Source organism: Bison bison, unplaced genomic scaffold (assembly GCF_000754665.1).
Source record: "Bison bison bison isolate TAMUID 2011002044 unplaced genomic scaffold, Bison_UMD1.0 scf7180017864062, whole genome shotgun sequence".
NCBI lineage: Eukaryota > Metazoa > Chordata > Mammalia > Artiodactyla > Bovidae > Bison > Bison bison.
In genome coordinates this window covers 1,758,105-1,782,367 of record NW_011494634.1, presented here as the reverse complement: position 1 = coordinate 1,782,367, position 24,263 = coordinate 1,758,105, and the positions used below count along the sequence as shown (strand labels likewise).

Here is a 24,263-nt window from a genome sequence, read left to right as displayed (position 1 = left end):
TCCTATGGAGGGCCCCTCATAAAAAAAAAAAAAAAAAAGTGGAGCCTCTAAATGCTTCTCATGAGTTTAACAGAATATTTTAATTTTTCTTAAGTTAAAATAGTTTCACTTAAGAAATAGAAAGAAAAGATACACAAGGAGAAGAAAATGAACACTTCAGCTTTCCCACATCTCCAATGTGTTTCCAATCACGATAGTGGGAACATAGAGACATAACAGGGGAATGGGTATATTATGATAGCATTTCATGCATTGGAGAAGGAAATGGCAACCCACTTCAGTGTTCTTGCCTGGAGAATCCCAGGGATGGGGGAGCCTGGTGGGCTGCCATCTATTGGGTCGCACAGAGTCAGACACGACTGAAGTGACTTAGCAGTAGCAGTAGCAAAGACAAAATTGTGCCATAATAAAACAAAAGGGAAAATCCTGGAGGATTTACTCTCTCTGAACTCTAAGAGGCCATGAAAGAAATGAGTCCTGAAAGAAACAGTTCTAAAAGATAAGCTTTACTTGCCATCGAAATAGGACTGCAGTACCAATGTCCTCCAAACACTGGGTAATAAAGATTGGTTGTAGAAGCAGCTGCTAAGAAATGGGATCCTGAACGCACCCCAGGAGTCTTCCGACAGAGATCACTTACTGCTTGGCCTGGTCAGCTGAGATGATCCAACAGCATCATCAAATTCCTTCATTCAAATGCTGGAGATTCTAGTGTATCAAGGCTCTCCCTAAATACGGCCAGGACAGACTTTCTCCCCTTGAATACTGGCAGCATCCATCCAGAATCCTTAGATTTCTTTTGAACTAGACTCTACTTTCTTTCTGGGCTCACCTTTTACTATCCTTTCCAAACACCCCTCTCCCCTTTGCCACTGCATCTTAGCTTCTGTCACACTGAATGACCTATAGAACTACAAGCATTCTATGACCCTTCCAGCCTCAGGACCTTTGCACAAGTTGTTTTCTCTTCCTTGCATGTCCTTTCCACCTTTGTCTTTCTCTGTCTCTGGCAACTCCTGCCTGTCTTTCAGTATTCAACTTTGTGTCATCTTTTCCGAATGTTTCCTCAAACATTCTCCACTGTTGGGTTAGGTATTCTCTTCCTGAATTTCCCTGGCACTCTTGCAATTAAAGCACTTATGACAATGACTCATAATCACTTACTTACATGTCTATTTTCCCATAGATTGGATTTATCTTGAAGGCAGAAACCACAAAGAGTAGGCAATCCATCAATATCAGTTGAATGAAGAAAGAATCTTTGTTTTTATCCCCTGTACTCAGCATAATACCAGGCACATAGTCAACTTGCTTTGAAACATTTGCTGAATGGATCACAGGCCCTCAAAACCATTTGTTGGATAAATGAAGTGACGGACTCATGATCAGGAAACTCTACATGCCAGAAATCTGAAATTCCAATATTCTACTTCCTGACTTCAAACACCTATCCTTCTAACTCTCTCAAATTCTGATTTTATGGCCCCCAACCTCATACAGAGGCCCGATCTCTTGATATCTCCATAGTCTGCCACATCTTTAAAAGTTTAAAAGCCTTCGTGGGTGTTACTGCCTTCTCTACTCAATCTGCACCCATTTCTCATTGTGAACTTTTAACCTATACTTCCATACTTTTGAAAAAGTCCAGTCTGGTACAGATCTCTGTCACAAGTATTCTACTGTCACAGCTACTAAGAACACCACACCAGGATAACATCATACCAGCATGCAGATGGGGCCTTCTGGAAATCCATGGTCTTCAGCCTCAGCTAGAACTTCAGAATGCTGGCCAGCCCTTTATCTTAGAGTTCGCTCCTTCATCCATTCCTCTCCGCTCTCCCATCACCTTCTCTCTCCTCAGTCCATCTACCTAGCCCCACATTTCATGGTTGGCAGATTTCCTTGCCTCCTACTTTAACAGATGATTAAGATAAGAAAGTATCCACTCAACTCTCTGCCTCCACAACAGACTTATAGAAATCTATATCTGTCTGTTGCTCCTTGCCTTCTACATCAGAGGGATGAGGTGTCTGCTCTGCAGTCCACCCTCCTTGAAGAGGAATCGCTTTGTATGTGCTTTCAGTCTCATCTCCTTTCCCTCTTCTATTATAGGATCCCCACTGGATGTCAGACTCTTCTTCAATGCTGTATCCTCCCCCTAGCTTTGACCTACACTCCTCTACCCTGTGTCAGTCAAGCTACTGGTAGTCTCTAATTTATCATGTGCCATTCATTCACCCAACACAATCAAAGTTTTGTGATGCATAGGGACAAAATAAAACAGAAATGTGATTCCCCTCAGAAATTTAAACTCTAAAATCAACATAAATGAATTAGTAAGAAGACAGAACCATTTCCAGGTCACAGAGAGACAGCAGTAAGGCAATTGGTCCATAAATCAGCAATCTCCATCTTAGGAAAGTGTCTTAGCCCAAGGACTTTAAGTATTTTAGTTCCATAGTAAGGAATGCATTTATGCATACACAGTGTCACTTACATTCTACAGTTTACCTCATTTTGAACCCTTCTGATTTTATTTGGTTCCCTATGTAAGGTCCCCCCTGCAGAAGGAGAATCTCTCATTTCAAGAGAGTTCAAGGCAGGAGATATACATTAATTTTCCTGTTTAGAACTGTTTCACTTCACAAAGAGAGGACTAAACATGGAAAATCTGAAAGTTCATAATCTAATGTTAAGGGCAACACATTATTTTTAGAAAAGAGCAATAAATCATTCATTTTTACCAGGGGTTTCAAGTCTGAACTAAAGTAAGGAATGGTATACACTGTTACCGTCAAGTAGTTCTGTAGAGAAGAACAGGTTGCATCTTTCTCAAATATTAGAAGAGTTTTCTGCATCAAATAAATTGCTTTAGATAGCTTATTCTTCCTTATTTTATTCATCACACTTAATTCTGTAAAAGCAGACAAATGTTTTACCAAAAGGGCAACATAAAAACTATCCTGAAGAAATTTGGAAAAGCATTTTATCCAAATTTTAATTACCTGTAAAACAATCAGGGCTTGCAGGTTTTTTTAGCTTCTCTGTACCTTTGGTAGATGTATTTTTGCTCACAGTTGGAGTCTGCAAAACTGAAGAAGAAAGAGAAGAAGACTGTCGTTACAATCAGGCTTACATTCAAGAAAGGAAATATTTTCTAAACACTAAAGAGTAACTATCTATTTGTAAAATTATTGCTTCCTCTATCATTCAGTTCAGTTCAGTTCAGTTCAGTCGCTCAGTCATGTCCAACTCTTTTTCAACTCCATGGACTGTAGTACGCCAGGCCTCCCTGTCTATCACCAACTCTCAGAGTTTACTCAAACTCAAGTCCATTGAGTCGGTGATCCATCCAACCACCTAATCCTCTGTCATCCCCTTCTCCTCCCACCTTCAATCTTTCCCAGCATCAGGGTCTTTTCAAATGAGTCAGCTTTTCACATCAGTGGCCAAAGTACTGGAGTTTCAGCTTCAGCATCAGTCCTTCCAATGAATATTCAGAACTGATTTCCTTTAGGATGGAGTGAATGGATCTCCTGGCAGTCCAAGGGACTCTCAAGAGTCTCCTCCAACACCACAGTTCAAAAGCATCCATTCTTTGGTGCTCAGCTTTCCTTATACTCCAACTCAAACATCCATACACAACTACTGGAAAAAATCATAGCCTTAACTAGATAGACCTTTGTTGGCAAAGTAATGTCTCTGCTTTTTAATATGCTGTCTAGGAGGAGGCAATAGCACCCCACTCCAGCACTCTTGCCTGGAAAATCCCATGGATGGAGGAGCCTGGTAGGCTGCAGTCCACGAGGTCGCTAAGAGTTGGACATGACTGAGCGACTTCACTTTGACTTTTCACTTTCATGCATTGGAGAAGGAAATGGCAACCTACTCCATTATTCTTGCCTGGAGAATCTCAGGGACGGGGGAGCCTGGTGGGCTGCCGACTGTGGGGTGGCTCAGAGTCGGACACGACTGAAGCAACTTAGCAGCAGCAGCAGCAGCAGCAGGTTGGTCATAACTTTTCTTCTAGGGAGTAAGCGTCTTTTAATTTCATGGCTGCAATCACCATCTGCAGTGATTTTGGAGCCCAAAAAAATAAAGTCTGACACTGTTTCCATGGTTTCCCCATCTATTTGCCATGAAGTGATGGGGCCAGATGCCATGATCTTAGTTTTCTGAATGTTGAGCTTTAAGCCAATTTTTTCACTCTCCTCTTTCACCTTCATCAAGAGGTTCTTTAGTTGTTCTTCACTTTCCGCCATAAGGGTGGTGTTACCTGCATATCTGAGATTATTGATATTTCTCCCGGCAATCTTGATTCTAGCTTGTGCTTCATCCAGCCCAGCATTTCTCATGATGTACTCTGCATATAAGGTAAATAAGCAGGGTGACAATATACAACCTTGACATACTCCTTTTCCTATTTGGAACCAGTCTGTTGTTCCATGTCCAGTTCTAACTGTTGCTTCCTGACCTGCATACAGATTTCTCAGGAGGCAGGTCAGGTGGTCTGGTATTCCCATCTCTTCCAGAATTTTTCAGTTTGTTGTCATCCACATAGTCAAAGGCTTTGGCATAGTCAATAAATCAGAAATAGATCTTTTCTGCAACTCTTGCTTTTTCGATGATCCAGAGGATGTTGGCAATTTGATCTCTGGTTCCTTTGCCTTTTCTAAAACCAGCTTGACCATCTAGAAGTTCACGCTTTACATGCTGTGTAGGGCCACCCAAGACAGACGGGTCATGGTGGAGAGTTCTGACAAAATGTGGTCCACTAGAGAAAGGAATGGCAAACCACTTCAGTATTCTTGCCTTGAGAACCCATTAACAGTATCAAAAGGCAAAACATAGGACACTGAAAGATGAACTCCCCAGGTCGGTAGGTGCCCAATATGCTACAGGAGATCAGTGGAGAAATAACTCCAGAAAGAATGAAGAGATGGAGCCAAAGCAAAAACAACACCCAGTTGTGGATGTGACTGGTGATAGAAGCAAGGTCTGATGCTGTAAAGAGCAATATTGCATAGAACCTGGAATGTTAAGTCCATGAATCAAAGCAAATTAGAAGTGGTCAAACAGGAGATGGCAAGAGTGAACGTCGACATTCTAGGAATCAGCAAACTAAAATGGACTGGAATGGGTAAATTTAACTCAGATGACCATTATATCTACTACTGTAGGCAGGAATCCCTTAGAAGAAATGGAGTGGCCATCATACTCAACAAAAGAGTCTGAAATGCAGTACTTGGATGCAATCTCAAAAATTACAGAATGATCTCTGTTCGTTTCCAAGGCAAACCGTTCAATGTCATGGTGATCCAAGCCTATGCCCCAACCAGTAATGCTGAAGAAGCTGAAATTGAACAGTTCTATGAAGACCTACAAGACTTTCTAGAACTAACACCCAAAAAAGATGTCCTTTTCATTATAGGGGACTGGAATGCAAAAGTAGGAAGTCAAGAAATACCTGGAATAACAGGCAAATTTGGCCTTGGAATACGGAATGAAGCAGGGCAAAGGCTAATAGAGTTTTGCCAAGAGAACATACTGGTGATAGCAAACACCCTCTTCCAACAACACAAGAGAAGACTCTACACGTGGACATCAGCAGAAGGTCAACACTGAAATCAGATTGATATATTCTTTGCAGCCAAAGGTAGAGAAGCTCTATACAGTCAGCAAAAACAAGACCAGGAGCTGACTGTGGCTGATCATGAACTCCTTATTGCCAAATTCAGACTTAAATTGAAGAAAGTAGGGAAAACCACTAGACCATTCAGTTCAGTTCAATTCAGTCACTCAGTCCTATCCGACTCTTTGCGACCCCATGAATTGCAGCACGCTAGGCCTCCCTGTCCATTACCAACTCCCGGAGTTCACTCAGACTCACATCCATTGAGCCAGTGATGCCATCCAGGCATCTCATCCTCTGTCGTCCCCTTCTCCTCCTGCCCCCCACCCCTCCCAGCATCAGAGTCTTTTCCAATGAGTCAACCCTTCACATGAGGTGGCCAAAGTACTGGAGTTTCAGCTTTAGCATCATTCCTTCCAAAGAAATCCCAGGGCTGATCTCCTTCAGAATGGACTGGTTGGATCTCCTTGCAGTCCAAGGGACTCTCAAGAGTCTTCTCCAACACCACAGTTCAAAAGCATCAATTCTTCGTCGTTCAGCCTTGTTCACAGTCCAATTCTCACATCCATACGTGACCACAGGAAAAACCATAGCCTTGACTAGACGAACCTTTGTTGGCAAAGTAATGTCTCAGCTTTTGAATATGCTATCTAGGTTGGTCATAACTTTCCTTCCAAGGAGTAAGCGTCTTTTAATTTCATGGCTGCAGTCACCACCTGCAGTGATTTTGGAGCCCAGAAAAATAAAGTCTGACACTGTTTCCATCGTTTCCCCATCTATTTCCCATGAAGTGATGGGACCGGATGCCATGATCTTCGTTTTCTGAATGTTGAGCTTTAAGACAACTTTCTCACTCTCCACTCTACTTTCATCAAGAGTCTTTTTAGTTCCTCTTCACTTTCTGCCATAAGGGTGGTGTCATTTGCATATCTGAGGTTATTGAGATTTCTCCTGGCAATCTTGATTCCAGCTTGTGTTTCTTCCAGTCCAGCGTTTCTCATGATGTACTCTGCATATAAGTTAAATAAGCAGGGTGACAATATACAGCCTTGACGTACTCCTTTTCCTATTTGGAACCAGTTTGTTGTTCCATGTCCAGTTCTAACTGTTGCTTTCTGACCATTCAGGTATGACCTAAATCAAATCCTCTATCATAGGTCATCTTTTTTCATTAATAGATAAAAATTCAAACAAATATAATAGAGTTTTATCATTAAATTCTTTTATTAGCCACAGTATGAGGACATGAAGAGTTTTCAAGTTATAAAAATATTTGATTTTCTATTTCACTTTAAATAAAATCATCGTGAATGTTGATAAATAGGATCCAACCTACTCTTGGTCACTTTCCTGCCTCAAAAGCTTTTCAGAATTGCTCCATCCATGGTCCCTGCAAGAGTTCTGGGTACCACATGAAGATCTCCACTCTGCTCTCCATGGCTGATAAAATCAGAGTCTCTCAAAATTTTCAACTAACACACAAATTATTGCCAGCTGGTTATGAGCAGTGAGAGATCCTGGTGTGTAGCTGAGACTAACCATCATGGTGGTCCAGGAAAGAGGTAGCAGGATGAGGGAAAAGAAGATGAAGGTATGCTGACCCAGGGAGGTAGAAAATATATCAAGAAACTTTCTTGATTTTCTAGATCTAGTTCTCAAAAGACCTGGAAATAAGGTACCTGTAATAACCTTACAATAAACCCTTTTATTGAGGTTTAATTATTTGTGCTAATGCACATGAGCCACCACGGGATGATGACTGCCTGATGAAAAGATGTCAACAGACACCACTTAAAAATATAAAGTTTCTTTAATGGCAAAGGATAAGGAAATTTACCTGCATGGAAAACAGAAGATAATGCACCATTCTCTCAGCACCTAGGGTATTATAAATGCTAATTAACTGATAGTTCTCATGATTATAATGATTGGAGATAAGAAAGATGAGACCGCAAGAAAAATTTTAATGCCCAATACAGGAGTCACACTTTATAGCACAATCATCAACAGACACCCATTGTAAAGTTCTTGAATAAGAATGACAAAAGCAGTTCTTAGGCAACATTAGTCAGACGGCAGCATAGACAGTAATGGATGACAGGAGGAAAAAAGTGATCATCTGTGCCAGGGTGGCAGTTCAATAAGGCAGAGAAAAATATCAAGCAGATCCAGATACTGCAAAGAAATAATAATTAATTCCATGTAAATATAAGTATGTATGTACATATTTCCAAAATATATAAAGAACACATATAACTTAATAATAAAACTCTGATTTTAATGGGCAGAGTAACTAAACGACATTTTTCTAAAGAACATATACAAATAGCTCTCTAGTACATGAAAAGATGCTCAACGTCACTAATCATTAGGAAAATGTGAATCAAAACCACAAGGAGATATTACTTCATGCCTATTAGAATGGCTGTCAACTAGAATGGTGATAGCAAACTAGTTAATCCTAAAGGATATCAGTTCTGAATATTCATTGGAAGGACTTGATGCTGAAGCTAAAGTGCCAATATTTTGGCTACCTGATGCGAAGAACTGACTCATTAGAAAAGACCCTGATGATGGGAAAGATTGAAGGTGGGAGGAGAAGGGGATGATGAGGATGAGCTGGTTGGATGGCATCATTGACTCAATGGACATGAGCTTGAGTACGTTTCTGGAGTTGGTGATGTACAGGGAAGCCTGGCGTGCTGCAGTTCATGGGGTTGCAAAGAGTTGAACACAACTGAGCAACTAAACTGAACTGATCATCAAGATGACAAGAGATAACAAACACTGGAGAAGATGTGGATGAAAGGGAACCACTGTGCACTATTGGTGGGGGTGTAAATTGGTTAAGCCCCTACAGAAAACATAATGGAGGTTTCCAAAAATTAAAAATTTCTAAAAATTAAAAGAACTACTATATGATCCAGAAATCTACTTCTGGATATATCCACAAAGGAAATGAAAATAAGATCTCAGAGATATCTATGGTCCCATTTTCAAGGCAACATTATTCACAATAGCTAAAATATGGCAACAAAGATATCACAATGACCTAAGTGTCCATCAACGGGTGAATGTAGAAAGAAGATGTGATGTACATATAGAGGTAGATAGATATAGATATATATCACATGCACAATGGAATATTATTCAGTCATGAAAAAGAATGACATCCTGCCATTTGCAATAACATGCATAAAACTTGAGGGCATCATGCTAGGTGAAATAATCATACAGAGAAAGACAAATATTGGATGGTATCACTTTTACAAGGAATCTAAAAAAGCCAAACTCATAGAAACATAGAGTAGAGTGGTGGTTACCAGGGGCTGAGGGAGTGGAGAAACAGATATTGGTGAAAGGGTACAGACTACCAGTCATAAGATGAATAAACTCTGGGGAGCTAATATATAGCATGGATCATAGTTAATAACACTAGAGTATATATTTATAAGTTGCTAAGTGAGTAAATCTTAAATATTCTCACCACAAAAAAAGAAACAGCGATTATGTAATGTGCTGGAGTTGTTAGCTAATGCTGTAACAATAATCATTTTATGATGTATTAGTGTAGCAGATCTGCACATTGTACACCTTGAACTTACATAATGTAATTGTCAATAATATCTTAATAAAGCTGAGGAGAAAAAAATCTGCACTCAAATATTATTTAATTAACCAACATTTGATTAAATCTAGTTTCAAAACAGTCAATCCTAAAGGAAATCAGTCCTGAATAGTCCCTGGAAGGACTGATGCTGAAGCTGAAGCTCCAATACTTTGGCCACCTGAGGCAAAGAGCTGACTCATTAGAAAAGACCCTGATGCTGAGAAAGACTGAAGGCAGGAGGAGAAGGGGACAACAGAGGACAAGATGGTTGAATGGCATCACCAACTCAATGGACATGAGTTTAAGCAAACTCAGGGAGATGGTGAAGGAAAGGGAAGCCTGGCATGCTGGAGTCCATGTGGTTGCAAAGAGTTGGACAAAGTCACTGAACAACAAACCGTGTATATGATGCAACATAATCCAACTCATCTAACCTCTGACACTGCTGTCAGAGATATCTTTCTAAATTTTTCAATTCAGTTCAGTTCAGGTCAGTTCAATAGCTTCAGGATAATATATAAACCCTTTAACCCTTCAAGCTCTGTGATCTACCTCTAGGCTTAGTTGTGTCAGTCTCCCACGTGTGCTCTTTACTGCAGCCATAAGAGAATTCCAGCAGTTTCTATACTTCATATAATTGCTTCCACCTTGCTAAAAGTTGCTTTCTCCATTCGAAATGACTGCCTCCTTTTCAATTTTCTTCATAAAGACACTTGCTAGCTTTCTGGTCAACTCTCATCTCTTTCAGGAAGCCATCCCTGACTTTCTGGTCAGTTATATTCTTCTGTGTGCCAAGAGCAAGCACTCTGAGTCCACTTCCACTGCATTTATGAACCTTGACTCTTACAGTTGGCTTACTTATCTAGAGCTCAAAATTAAAGGCTGTGTCTTTTTTGGACCAAGCCTAAAAACAGTTCCCAGATCTTGATATTCACTTCAATAAATGTTTGCTTAATTAAGAAAATACCAAAAGTTTACTATAACTCAAATAATTTAATTTTTCAGAAGTTTACTGATTTGCTAACCAAGGTGTAAAGAAATAATGAAAGCTATCTATTGATATTAATCAGGGAAGTAAGAAAAAACAAAGCAACAAAGTTTATCTGAAAAACACCTGGTCAACAAGAACATTATTCACAAATAAAATTGATTCCACGCTTGAACATGTCTTAAAATAGATTCAGAACAAGTTATCTGCTTTGATGACTACTACCTTGCAACTGGTCAAGAAGCACAACAGCTATTCGGTGCTGGGCTTGAATTAGTTCAAGATGCAAATCCATTATGAAATTATTCGGTGTGACTGGTTTGCACATGTCTCCATCTATATAGTGGTTGTGCTTCGGTAGAATTGAAGCAAAAATTAAAAAGGAATACAGTTATCGAAACATACAAAAATAGCTCTATCCTATTATTATTCAGGTTATCATTTTATTCTTAGCCTTTAAGTTATGCTCACATCTTAACCCTTTAAAATCTGGCTTACACAATAATTACTCTGCTTTCCACATTCACCAATGGCCTTTCAATGACAGGTTCAAAGACTCCTCACCCTCCTTGATTTCTTCTGAGAGGAGAGAAATGTATTTCCAGTCTGTGAGAGGGGAACCACCATAGATCATTCTTTACTTACCTATGCTTCCTAGTTAAGGACAATAAGTCTAATGTAAGAGTTTCTCATTCTCACCGTGGTATAGCAATGGTCAATCACTGATGATCCATTTGGCAAAGCAGTTAACATGCAGTTCAAATTTATGCCATCAATGGCTTTGTCAAGAAGTTCATAGGCCATAAATAACTGTTCTTCAGGTTTTTTCTAAAGTAATTTTATAAACAAAACAGAAAATTCAGATTTAAGGGAAAATCATATACAACACTTCCAAACTTCACAGTAATTCAAAATCCCCACCCCTAGGAAGCCACTGTCCTTGAATTTGGTTTCCATTCTTTTGCATGTTTTTAAATTTTTACTACATATGTATGTGTCCACTAACAAGATGCAATATAGCTTTGCATGTTTTTGATTCTCTTGTGAAATTCTGCAGTTCATTTTTTTCACCCAACCATATGTCATTGAAACCTTCTCCTGCAACTCAGGGTGTCTGGCAGGGTCTGGTTAAGAACACAGAGCTATTCTAAGTATTCCAAGCAGAAAGGGATTTAATGGACAGAACTAGAAGTGTCCATCACTGCTGGAAGCCCTGGGGGAGCAAAGATCAAGAGAGCTGTCAGGGATGACTTTAGTGCATGCAGCAAGCTAAGAATCCAGGAGCCAGGTGACAATCTCAAGTGTCTACCACACTGAAACAAAGGAACTGCAAGGGCTTGCTAAGCAAGGCTGATCAATTATCTTCTTGCATCCTCCTCTGCAGTATAAGAACTCTCTCTTCCCTTGTGTGTAACAAATTCATTCAAATAACCCTAATTGGAAGACTAACCTAGAACCATATGGAAATGAGATGGTGGGAAATGTAGCTCCAGGTCTTTCTCGCTCTAGTGTGAAGCTGATTACGGAAGGGGATAGCAATGATACCAGCTGACTCTAGTTCAAGGCCACTGCAGCTGATTCACCTTCATGGCTGGGATGAAATGGTATTGCTGAGGACTGCATCACAATTCACTTATCCACTCTTCCCCCATGAACATTTAGACTGCTATTACTAAAAGTGTGCAATGTTACTAGACTAGCCTGAGACTTCTTTACAGGCCTACCTTTTCTTCTGCTTCTCTTTTTTCACACAGCTAAGACCCCTAGGGCATGTTGATTAGAAGAATGACAGACATCTAAGTTTGTACATCGGGATAAAGGGATTACTTTTAATCTTTTACCAGAGGTGTAACCGTCATTAAAGGTCTTGGTTGATACCCTTTATGGGATACAAAAGTTCTCTTCTATTCCTAACTTGTTAAGGGTTATTTTTTAAAAGGTGATTGTTGTTTTTGTCAAATGCTTTTGTTGCACCTCTTTATCTGATGATGTGGTCATATTTTTTCCTTTTCATCTGCAAATGTGGTGTATTGCATTATGGAATTTCTAGTGTTAAATCATCCCTGCATTCTGGAATATACACAGTTTGATTACACACATCCATTCAACATATGTATAGCTAGATATCTCCATTCAAGAATCACAGGTTCATAAACAAGGTCCTACCATACAGCACAGGGAACTATCCTCAATATCTCCTGATAAAACATAAGGGAAAAGAATACAGATGCATAATGAATCACTTTGCTGTACAGAAGAAATTAACAACACTATAAATCAACTATACTTCAATAAAAGTTTTTAATTAAAAAAGAAAGGAATCACAGGCTCCAAGAGTTTCCTAAGCAACCCAAGCAGTGTAAATTTGAATGACAGACCAACATGAGGGCAGACCCAAATTATTAGGAAGAGAGCCTTTCTCATGTTTACTCCACTTCTCAGTACCCAAACTGAGAAACCTCCTTACCGAATAGGCAGATACTTTCCTAGTTGACCTTTTCCTGGGATAAGTCTTGTAGGCTCTAACTAAATGTGTGAGTCTGAGTTCCAAGCCCCATCTTCCATATGTCCAAGGCTCATCTCTTTTCCCTTAGTGGTGGTTAATTTAAATTTCTTTGTAACTGAGACCAACAACCTACTCCAGCATCTGTTTATAAACTGACCATTCTGGTTTTCAGTTCTCCTTTCTATTTTGGCTCCTGGGATTTACCTTACTTTCTTGTGAACTCTGTGGTGTGCTTGAGGATATTTGTTTAATTTTCTCCAAAATTTCCAGGTATTTTGCAGCAAGAGCTTTTTTCAGGTCATCTAGTTTCCCATTTAGCCACAAACAGAAGTCTCTAAGCGCAGCTTTTAACACCAAAAAGTTTCAAAGACCTCCCACACACACACACACATTCTAGCATCATCATCACCACCACCGTCATTTGTCAACGTTACAGCTAGTGAAAATGGAAGTTAGTTGCTCAGTCATGTACGACTCTTTGCGATCCCATGAACTGTAGCCTGTGCATGGAATTCTCTGTCCATAGAATTCTCCAGACAAGAGTACTGAAGTGGGTTGCCAATGCCTTCTCCAGGGGATCTTCCCAACCCAGGGGTTGAGCCTGAGTCTCCTGCACTGCAGGCAGATTCTTTGCCGTTTGAGCCACAATGGAAGCCCAGCTAATACTGTAATATCATTACAGCTAATATTGAATTAAAATGTGTTCCAAGTGCTAGGCTAAATGCTTTATGTGGACTAATTTTTAAATTACGATAATCCTATGAGGCACTTATTATTCTCTGGTGGGAATGGCTACCCACTTTAGTATTCTTGCCTGGAGAATTCCATGGACAGAGGAGGCTGGTGGGCTACAGTCCATGGGGTCACAAAGAGTTGGACACGACTAAGCAACTAACACTATAATCCATTTGTCAAAAATAGCCATGAATTCAGTAAAACTTTAAAGTAAATTTTTAAAAATATATATATATAATCACAATAGTACCCTATATATTTTTTAAATAGTTCCATGTGTATATGCAAGATATCATATCTTGGCCACCTGATGCCAAGAGCTGACTGATTAGAAAAGACCCTGATGCTGGGACAGAGTGAGGACAAGAGTAAACGGGAGCGACAGAGGATGAGACGGCTAGATGATATGGCATCATCAACTCAATGGACATGAGTCTGAGCAAACTCCAGGAGATACTGAAAAACAGGGAAAGCTGAAGTGCTGCAGTCCATGTGGTTGCAGGGAGTGGGATACAACTTAGGGACTGAACATTAACAACAAACATGAAAGATACACAGTTTACCCCACCTGCAGACTTTGCTAGGTGAGCATATGGATTTTGGACTCTCCTTACAATAAATTCTCACTCCTTCTCCCCACTTCACTCCCTTCCAAATAGCTCTGAGACTCTAGGTTGAGATTCAGTGCCCTTTGTGAAATGTAAGAGAAAAACTGAGTTGCCACCATGTGCCACGATGTTATCAACATCTCATTTGGACTGAATCACTTAAAAACTACCAGTAGGATAGATATTACTGTTATCATCTTACAAAGGAGGACACACATTCAAACAGATTAGTTTATTTAAGATCACACAGTCAACATTAAAGTCAGAATTCAACTCCAAGTCCCCCAATATCAACTGCTACGCCCTTAGGCCATATCAGTGAATCACCCCTACTCCATACACCGCACACCCCCATCCAGCTGAGCAGGTAGCGTGTGGCAAAAGTTTAGAGGTGCTATTCACACTCTAGTCATCATAGACTTCTATGTTTATTTTTACAATTTCCTAGCAGATGGCAGTAAATTATATCAAGAAAAGAGTGCATTTTTCTAATTTAAAAACAGTAGCAATAATTCATAAATGATTTTCAGTTTCTTCATGGTCACTTTCTAAGAAATCCATTTCATTTAGTGCCTTTAATCGCCAGAATTTTTCTATCCAAGTCAAAATCTAGTACTTTGTAACTTCTACTACTATTCCTATTCCTGTACGAAGCCTCACAGAATAAGTGCCAGTACACTAAGCAAGTAATTCTTAGTTTCCTTAAGAATTTACCTGGCAAACTTTTAAGAACCTCACACCTGAATTACAAACTTTTGAGAACCTCATACCTGAAATTATGATTCACTATGTCCAAAATGGAAAAAAGGAAGCTATGTATTTAATAAGCACTGCAAATGATCCCTAGAAAAGCCACTGGCAGACAGCTCTTATGCCCCCTCAATCTCTTACACAGTTCAAACATCTTCTGTTGTCAATTTCAAATTTCTCAGCTCTCAAGACACAATGCAGCATAGAAAACTCAAAATTGCATTCCCTGAAGCCTTTTATTAGAGATGAATATAATATTCAAGAAAGTTCTGATATACTTATGATATTTGATTTATAGCCAGTTTCTTAGCACTTACATTTTTGTGTATTAAAAAAGTATACTTTATACAAGTATTCTGAAGACACTCTTTTTTATAATCAATGGACAGCATAGCATAGTCGCTAAATGCCTGAACTTTGAAGGAAACACTCTAACTTCAAATCCACTTAGCTGTGCAACCTTGGTCCAATAAAATGTAGTAGTGAAAATGATCACTGTGACTATATAAATCAACCTCACAAACACAGCACTAAGATAAAAAGTGAGCTACTTTTTTGAATGTTGTAACTCATGGACTCATAAAGCAGGTAAGTGCTAAGGAGGACATCCCTGCTCTGTGAGTCTATGAAATACAACATTCAAAATACCAATAGTAATATAACTATAACTCCTTCTAAGACCCTTTATCTAGCTTATTTTTGAAGTTGATTGGATTTTTTTCTAAAGTAAAAACAAAAGGTAGAAAAATATTCCTATAGTTCTCAATGTATATAGAAACCATAATTTCTCAGATAGTAAATACTCAAAATTACTTCTATAACTAATCATTGTACATTTACAGACATAATAGTATTTTTAAAAATTAAATTTTAAACATTTAAAATTAAATGTTTTTAACTGTATTTTCTAAAATATTTTGCAGTACCTTACCTTTATTATTGGAAGAATATCTATGCTCCCTTTCGAACCCCCAAAGATTTCACTAGTCCCTCTCTTTAAAGATACATCTGAAAAACAGAGAGAAAGAGTGGAAGGAAGGAAAGAGGAAGAAAGTAGGGAGGGAGGGAGAAAAGGAAGCAGGGGAAAGAAGGAGGGAGTTCAGGAAAAAGAGAATAAAAGAGAGGAAAAATAGGAAGAAGAGAAGGAGTGAGTAGGAGAGAAAGAAATGGAGAGAAAGAGGACCAAAGGAAATAAAAGGATGAAAGAAAAAAATGGGAATTAACAGTGAATCACAATCATGAAAAAACATTATCCTATATTAGTTATCTTTTTAATTATTCATGAGTTTAGAAATGATTCAACACTTAGAAGTTGCATACCAAATTATTTCTTCCAGCTAGTTATATTTTGTCTTTATAAAAGTAAATTTAAGAGTATTTTGTAATACAACAAACCAATTCAAAAATCTTGATTATCAGCAAGGTAATATTATGGTAAAGAGATTGTCTTTCTGTACATTCTATGGAAAATCCATTGAAAAGCATTCATAAACTAACAGTAAATTTAGACAAATGTCAGAGAAGTCTGGCTTTAATTAAAGGAATACAAATAATAAAAATGTATATGACAATGCTAATTTTCCAGTCTAAAAATTTTTCAGTAATTCCAATTAAACAATGAATTACTTAATAGACTAATATTAATAAACATCTTGAAGCAGATTATCATAATTAACTTAGAATGACTTGTACTTTGTGTTTTATGTGCCAATAAGATGATGAGAGTAACATTGCTTGAAAAGTTTAAATTTACATATCTAAATGGGGACAACTGCTCATGACATAAATGTAGATGTTTTCAAATTTACAAATGGATCATGTTCTAATATTGACTAGTTCTTCAGAAATCAAATATTTTAACAAAGGATCAGTATAATCAGTTGTATGAAGCCCATCCATAACTAAAGAATATAAAATACAATAAAACATTAGTCTCCCCAAAGTAAACAAAACAATAAATTTAATTAGACTTTTTTTTATAAAAGCAATCATTAGACTTTTTGGTTCTAGTAACAGATATTCTGGAAACATTTCCCTGGCTGGAAAAGCTGGAAAAATGCAGGGTTGGTTGTTTTTGTTTTTTTTTTTTTTTTTCCTGCAAGCTAAGAAAATAATGAAAATATCGTACAGAGCCAGTATCTTGGAAAGAGAGTATCCCCTGGATCTTGGGAAGCGAGCCCCGGGCCTAGAGAATGTCCTTCGAGCTACTTTTCCCTCCGAAGATTTTCGTCAGTTTTGGAAAGGTAAGCTGAGAAGCTGAATGGTGCTTTGACAGCCTTGAGGAGCTAAAGCAACAGAGATTGGTATCCAGGGCCTATCAAGGGTGAAAAGCCAGAAGGGGCTACATCCTAGGAGTCAGAGTAACTGAAAATAGGCTGAATAAAGAGCATCTCAGCTTTAAATTATCTTACTATCTCAAAGTGGATTAATGGGAACCTGAAGTTGCAGTGCCTTCATGTATCTGGCAAAAGCAAGCATAAATCTTCCCTGGAAGAACAGATCATCTAAGGCTTCAAGTTACTTTTATAAAATATTAGTAGCAAATATAGTGTATGGATGTTGGACTGTGAAGAAAGCTGAGCGCCGAAGAATTGATGCTTTTGAACTGTGGTGTTGGAGAAGAATCCTGAGAGTCCCTTGGACTGCAAGGAGATCCAACCAGTCCATTCTGAAGGAAATCAGCCCTGGGATTTCTTTGGAGGGAATGATGCTGAAGCTGAAGCTCCAGTACTTTGGCCACCTCATGTGAAGAGTTGACTCATTGGAAAAGACTCTGATGCTGGGAGGGATTGGGGGCAGGAGGAGAAGGGGACAACAGAGGATGAGATGGCTGGATGGCATCACTGACTCGATGGACGTAAGTCTGAGTGAACTCCAGGAGTTGGTGATGGACAGGGAGGCCTAGCGTGCTGTGATTCATGGGGTTGCGAAGAGTCGGACACGACTGAGCGACTGAACTGAAATGAAATAGTGTCTACCACAAGATTTAAAATAACCAGATTAACCAAATAGCTGATGAAGCAAGTTCTGCACTTAAGAAATCAACAGAATACCTACGGATGAGATGATAGAAGTCAGAAGCCTCTTCTGGCTTCCCTCCACCCCTACTCCAGTAGCCTTTAACCAATGACAGATATAGGTCCGACAAACACCCCAGCCTACCAGCTCTTTAAGGGACATTCTATACAGTCTTCTGGAAGCCCCTTGTGGGACTAAGTCCTATACCCACAACAGCAGCCTTCTCACGAACTTCCAGTACCCTGTACTGGCTTCCTTTCCTTCTGTCCCGCTTCACCCCACCACCCTGCTTCCCTGGATAGCAGTCCAAATAAACTGCTACACTCAACTCTGTCTCAGAATCTGCTTCTGGGGAAACCAATCCAGGAAAAAGTTCAAGGTGACAACACCTGAACTCGCTGGTAAATCTTTGCATCATAACAAGTGAAACAATCAGGCATTACATACCTCCTGACTCAATGCAATAGGGAGTATGCATGAAGTACGCTTGCCAAAAAAAATAAGATTGACAAGAAAACTTTTTGAAAATGTATCACTTGAATATAACCAACCTGACAGATCTAACTATCAGGTAGAGAAACAAGTTAACACCATAAGGACGCAAAAAGCCAAATCCAGTATGTGGGAAATCTTCCAGGGAGATGATTCAGTTTCTTCAGGGGTAAGGAGAGGAGGACTGTAGGTTACAGAGAGAGATTTAAGAGACATGATGGAAAATAAAATGTATGGGCTCAACTGGATCCTGATTGAAACAAACCAACAAGAGATTTTAATACAATCAGGGGCATAGGGATGTTTGCTAACTTTGTAAGGTATAATGTATTAATAGCATTGTGGTTGTGTAAAAAGAAAAAAAAAACCTTCTGTTAGATAGACCAACACACACACATGTATGTGTATATGCTGAGGTATTTGTTGGTGAATGACATGCTGTCTGCCTTAAAACTGTCCAGGAAAAAAGAAAGTATTGCCAAGAGAGATTAAATAAGGTTGGCAAAATGTTCATAATTACTGGTACTGGATGATGAGTACTGTGACTTATTTCATGTCTCTATTTGAAATTCTACATAATAAAAATTTTTTAAAGGAAAAATGTTTTAAGACAGGATATGTCAAAAAGTATGACTTCAAGACAGAGAAAGCACAATATCACATGACACCCCTTATATGTGGCATCTAAAAAGAAATGACACCAATGAACTTACTTACAAAAAGAAAAAGACTTACAAACTTTGAAAATGTACTTATGGTTGCTGGGGCAGGTCATGTACACACTGCTATATTCAACATGGATAAGCAACAGGACCTATTACATAGTACATAGAACTCTACTCAATGTTACGTGCCAGTTTGGATGGGAGGGGGGTTTGGAGGAGAATGGATACATGTATATGCATGACTAAGTCCCTTCACTGTTCACCTGAAACTACCACAATATTGTTAATTGGCTATACCCCAGTACAGAATAAAAATTATAAAGTTAGAGAAAAATAAGGCTTCAAGTCATTGAAAGTGTTAGCCAGAGAACTCTAACCAGTGGTCCTCAAACTTCTAAGTATATCAAAATCACCTGGTAAGCTAATCAAGACTAGAAAGGTCCATACTAACTGAGGTGCAATAGAATTGAGCCTCATATTTTTAACAAGTTTCCAAGTGATACTTATATCAACCAAACTTTGAGAACCATAGTTACCTAATTCAATCTGCAAAGCTGAGCTCAACAATGGAGTGCCAGATTAGCGAATCTCTGGGAGAACAATTATTACAATAACTTTTATTACCGAATCCCTCAGATGTCACACACACACTATAAGAGGGGTAAGACAGGAAAGCAGGCACCCCTATGCTCCTCTACCTCACTTTCTGTATGTGAGTTACCTGATGACACAGACAACTCTGGGGTTCAATCACAGGCAGAAGAAAGAATGAGGAGGTCAAAGCATCCTCTGAGAGAAGGCATCTCCCAGAAGGAGAACAGAATAGTGGCAGGAAGGGATCGGACAGGGAGAGGAGGAGAATGAGTGAGAAAGGGGGGCAAAAAGAGGAAGAAGATAAAAAGGGAAAAGAAAAGAAGAAACAGGACAAAGAAAGAAGAAGAATTTTCAAAGGAGGGAATCAAGAGAGAAGAGACAAAGGAGACAAAGGTAGAAGGACATGGATCCACTCATTCCAGCTCTTCCTCTGTGGCAGGCAGCATGATGGTGTCAAGAATTATGGTGACCAGAATACATTCTCTTCCTTCAAGAAGTATACACTCTAGGAGGAAGTAGGATTAAAAGGAGGAGAGGAAAGAAAAAAGGAAGAATGGGGAGGGAGGGTGAGTGGTGTAGGTGGGCAATGAGGGACAGAGAAGGGAAATATACAAGTGAGGAGAAGACGCAAAGATTTTCATTTGCCACTGAACCAGAAAGCATGTAACTTTTTTTTTTTAACATCAACTTGGTTGAACCTATATTACTTCTATCTTTGATTATAAATCATCAATGAAGCATAATACTGAAATGTCTGATTTCCATTAACAGATGTTAAACAGTATTACAATTTGTGCTTATATATTCATATATATATATTAATAACCTCATGCCTTTTAATTCAATATTTTACCTAGAAATTTTTTAAATTTCCTTCTTGGGTTTCCTAAAGATTCCAATATTTCACTTAATCGTAACGTGATCTCTGCCACCATCACAACATCAATGTCTTCCATCTTATAGCAGTGAATGATTTCATTTATCTGCCACAGAAGATAAATCCACTAAAAAGAGAAAATACACAGTAAAATCAATTGAAAGTGCACTACATTGTAGAAAGAGTCACATTTCATAAAATTGAGTACTTTCTTGACATCACCACCTTCTAATCATATAATGTTATACAGGTACTAGCTCCCCTGGTGACTGAGATGGTAAAGAATCCATCTGCAATGCAGGAGACCTGATCCCTGGGTCAGGAAGATCCCCTGGAGAAGGGAACGGCAACCTACCCCAGTTTCTTGCCTGGAGGATCCCATGGACAGAGGAATCTGGCAGGCTACAGTGAATGGGGTCGCAAAGAGTCAGACATGACTGAGCGACTAACACCTTTTTATCAGTGGATCTTAATTATAAGTAATAGAAAATCAATAATCCTAATAAGATGATAGTTAATGATCACTCTGTTTATACATATTCTTGAAGAAGAATTATTTAGCTTGTAGTCTGCATACGCTATGCTATGCTATGCTAAGTCACTTCAGTCATGTCCGACTGTGTGACCCCATAGACGGCAGCCCACCAGGCTCCCCTGTCCCCGGGATTCTCCAGGCAAGAACACTGGGGTGGGTTGCCATTTCCTTCTCCAATGCATGAAAGTGAGAAGTGAAAGTGAAGTCGCTCAGTTGTATCCGACTCTTAGCGACCCCATGGACTGCAGCCTACCAGGCTCCTCCGTCCAAGGGATTTTCCAGGCAGGAGTACTGGAATGGGGTGCCATTGCCTTCTTTTATCATCTGACTTTTTTATGTATCAATGAAGATTATCTGTATCCTCAAAATTGTCATTCTCCCTCCAAAAAGCAGCAGTGACTATCACTATCAAAGTCCTCCCAAATAGTGAGGGGGAAGTAGGTGTTTCAGGCTCTACACTGAGTGCCTTAGAAGCTGTCTTTCATGCCTATAACCTCAAAGCTTAGCACATAAAATTAGCCATCACATTTTGGGAGTTAAAATGGGAAAACAACATTTATGCACCAGATCATTGTTTCTTTAGAGTATATGATAAAATTATGTCCATGCATCCTAATATAGCTAATCTTAGGAGGCTTCAGAATCACAGAAGACTGAGTTATTGTTAAAATACTCTCTCCTAAGTTTCTAGGTTATAATACTGACCTGCTCCACTTTTTCCTTTCCATGAGAGAGCTCTTTAGTCTAAATAGAGTATTATTACAGAAAGTGAAAGTGAAGTCGTTCAGTCCTGTCCAGCTCTTTGCGACCCCATTGACTGTAGCCTACCAGGCTCCTCGGTCCATGGGATTTTCCAGGCATGAATACTGAAGTGGATTGCCATTTCCTTCTCCAGCAGATCTTCCCAACCCAGGGATCGAACCCGGGTCTTCCATACTGTAGGCAGATGCTTTACTGTCTGAGCTACCAGGGAGCTAAAATGGCTTATCTATTTGTTTTCTATTATTCACTTTCTTAATGAATTTATTCAAGTTCATATAACCTTTAAACATACCATATTTATTCCTCCCTGAAAAAACTGAAACACCTCCCTGTTTCCCAAAACTAAGCTGGAGCAGAAGTACAGGGAATACACTTAAAGGAAAGGTTCCCTCATTACCACATTTAAAGAATAGTAATTATGCAGGTGGGTAAGTAGGGAAAATTTAGATTTGAAATGTGCATCACAAATGAAATTAGCAATAACAAAAAGCATATGAAGGGAAACAAAAAGGAATACTTTATTAGTACTGATCTTCTGGGTAAACTTTGAGTAGTCATTTTTGGACACAGTGACCCGCTGCATTCCTAATTTGCATTTCTGCCACAGGAACATTATCATGTCCACAACGATTTCCTTATCCGGCTGAGCATTCTGAAAGCAAAAGTGGTAAAGTAAATAAACAAGAACAATAAGATATACAGATATGGACATATGACATTTAATGTGTGCCAGACAACATTCTCAGAGCTTCATACATACTGCACTGAACTGAATGGTCAACTCAAAATTCCTATGTTGAATTCCTAACTCCCAAACTGATAGTATTAGGAGGTGCCCAGGTGGCTCAAATGGTAAAGAATCTGCCTGCAATACAAGAGACCCAGGTTCAATCCCTGGGTTAGGAAGATTTCCTGGAGAAGGAAATGGTGACCTCAGAGATGCTCTGAGGATCCACGGAATTCAGTTTTAAAACCAGAGCTGCACTGCTGCTACTGCTACTGCTAAGTCGCTTCAGTCGTGTCCGACTCTGTGTGACCCCATAGACAGCAGCCCACCAGGCTCCCCCGTTCCTGGGATTCTCCAGGCAAGAACAGTGGAGTGGGTTGCCATTTCCTTCTCCAATGCATGAAAGTGAAAAGTGAAAGTGAAGTCGCTCAGTCGTGTCCGACCCTCAGCGACCCCATGGACTGCAGCCTACCAGGTTCCTCCGTCCATGGGATTTTCCAGGCAGAAGTACCGGAGTGGGGTGCCATTGCCTTCTCTGCACTGTATGCTAAGTGACTCCAAACAGTAACAGTAACTAGGCTTTGCATTTAGGCACTGGAAAGGAGGGTTTCATTAAGAATATTAACTCTCATCAAAACTACTGCTTCATTTCCTCCATTATCAGAAATATAACTGGCCTTGAAATTTCCCTGAAAGGAAAAGATAGATGTCCAAAATGATAACAATAGTAAATATAAATTTAAAATTATAAGTCAGGATATAACTCAATGTCTTATCCTAATGACTGAACAGTATAGAATTTCAGCAAGGTGAAATTCCTGTGATTTTTAAATATGGCTTTAAATTACGGAGAAGAGCCTCTTTTGACACTATTACAAATTGTCCAAAATAACTTTTTCACCTGTGGAGAGTCACAGACACAGGAATACAAGGTTGTCGCCAAATGGAAAATGTCTTCTGAGTATCCACAAGACTTCACATAAGCATCTCAATTTATAAAGTACAGGAAATGAAGCACACACACAAAAAAAAAAGTTACAAAATTTCAAGTAGAAAATGCATAGAAACATAGAAATTCTCCAAAAATAACAAAAATGATATCTGGGCAAATATGTCAATAAGACACTTTAAATGCTTCCATTTGAAAACTAATCTAAGTAGGCTTTAATTCAATTAAAATGGACTATTATCATTTTCATTATCTGCAATCTGTATACCAGCTATGTCCATAATGGAATTGAGGTTTATAATATTAAAACATCTGTGACTGTTGAAATAAAAATAACAAAGATATCTATTCAGAAACTACTAGAAGAAAAAAAAAAAGCATCATTACTTGGTACAAATTATTTACCACAATTGAGCAGCCATGCAATGCCTTAAGCATGTGATAAAACATAAAACACGGGATTAAATAATTCTCTAAAAGTCAGAGGCTGCAGATGTTCATTTATATACACAATAACTCCTAAAACTGAGTTTCAGAATGGAAAACTCTGCATACTGGAAAGAGACAGGAGACCATCAAACTTTTCCTTGCCAAAGCCAACTGATACCTCTGATTCAATGCCCTGCTGACCTCTCATTAATAAGGCAGCAGCTAAAATAGAGCCTCATTTTTCTACCCAAAATCATGTTGCAACAGAAAAATCCAGAGACTTCCCTGGTGGTCCAGTGGTTAAAGCTCTGTGCCTCCACCGTAGGCGGTGTGGGTTTGATCAGGAAACTAAGATTCCGCATGCCCCATAGTGTGAACAAAAAAAA

At 39.0% G+C, this 24,263-nt stretch overlaps 1 protein-coding gene across 6 annotated transcripts in view; it reads right to left on the bottom strand.

Moving 5' to 3' along the window:
- CFAP54 (cilia and flagella associated 54) overlaps nucleotides 1–24,263 on the bottom strand; it is a 308,337-nt gene that overhangs the window by 243,585 nt on the left and 40,489 nt on the right. For 4 of the 6 annotated variants that reach the window (XM_010836300.1, XM_010836298.1, XM_010836301.1 and 1 more), the window contains 8 exons: nucleotides 23,401–23,486; nucleotides 22,290–22,424; nucleotides 20,452–20,602; nucleotides 15,761–15,837; nucleotides 10,930–11,058; nucleotides 10,453–10,582; nucleotides 3,006–3,092; nucleotides 2,793–2,914 (listed from right to left, as the gene is read on the bottom strand). In XM_010836300.1, coding sequence (XP_010834602.1) covers nucleotides 2,793–2,914; nucleotides 3,006–3,092; nucleotides 10,453–10,582; nucleotides 10,930–11,058; nucleotides 15,761–15,837; nucleotides 20,452–20,602; nucleotides 22,290–22,424; nucleotides 23,401–23,486 — 917 coding nt within the window. The remainder of the gene's footprint in view (nucleotides 1–2,792; nucleotides 2,915–3,005; nucleotides 3,093–10,452; nucleotides 10,583–10,929; nucleotides 11,059–15,760; nucleotides 15,838–20,451; nucleotides 20,603–22,289; nucleotides 22,425–23,400; nucleotides 23,487–24,263) is intronic. The other 2 variants (XM_010836299.1, XM_010836303.1) reach the window with 2 other exon arrangements.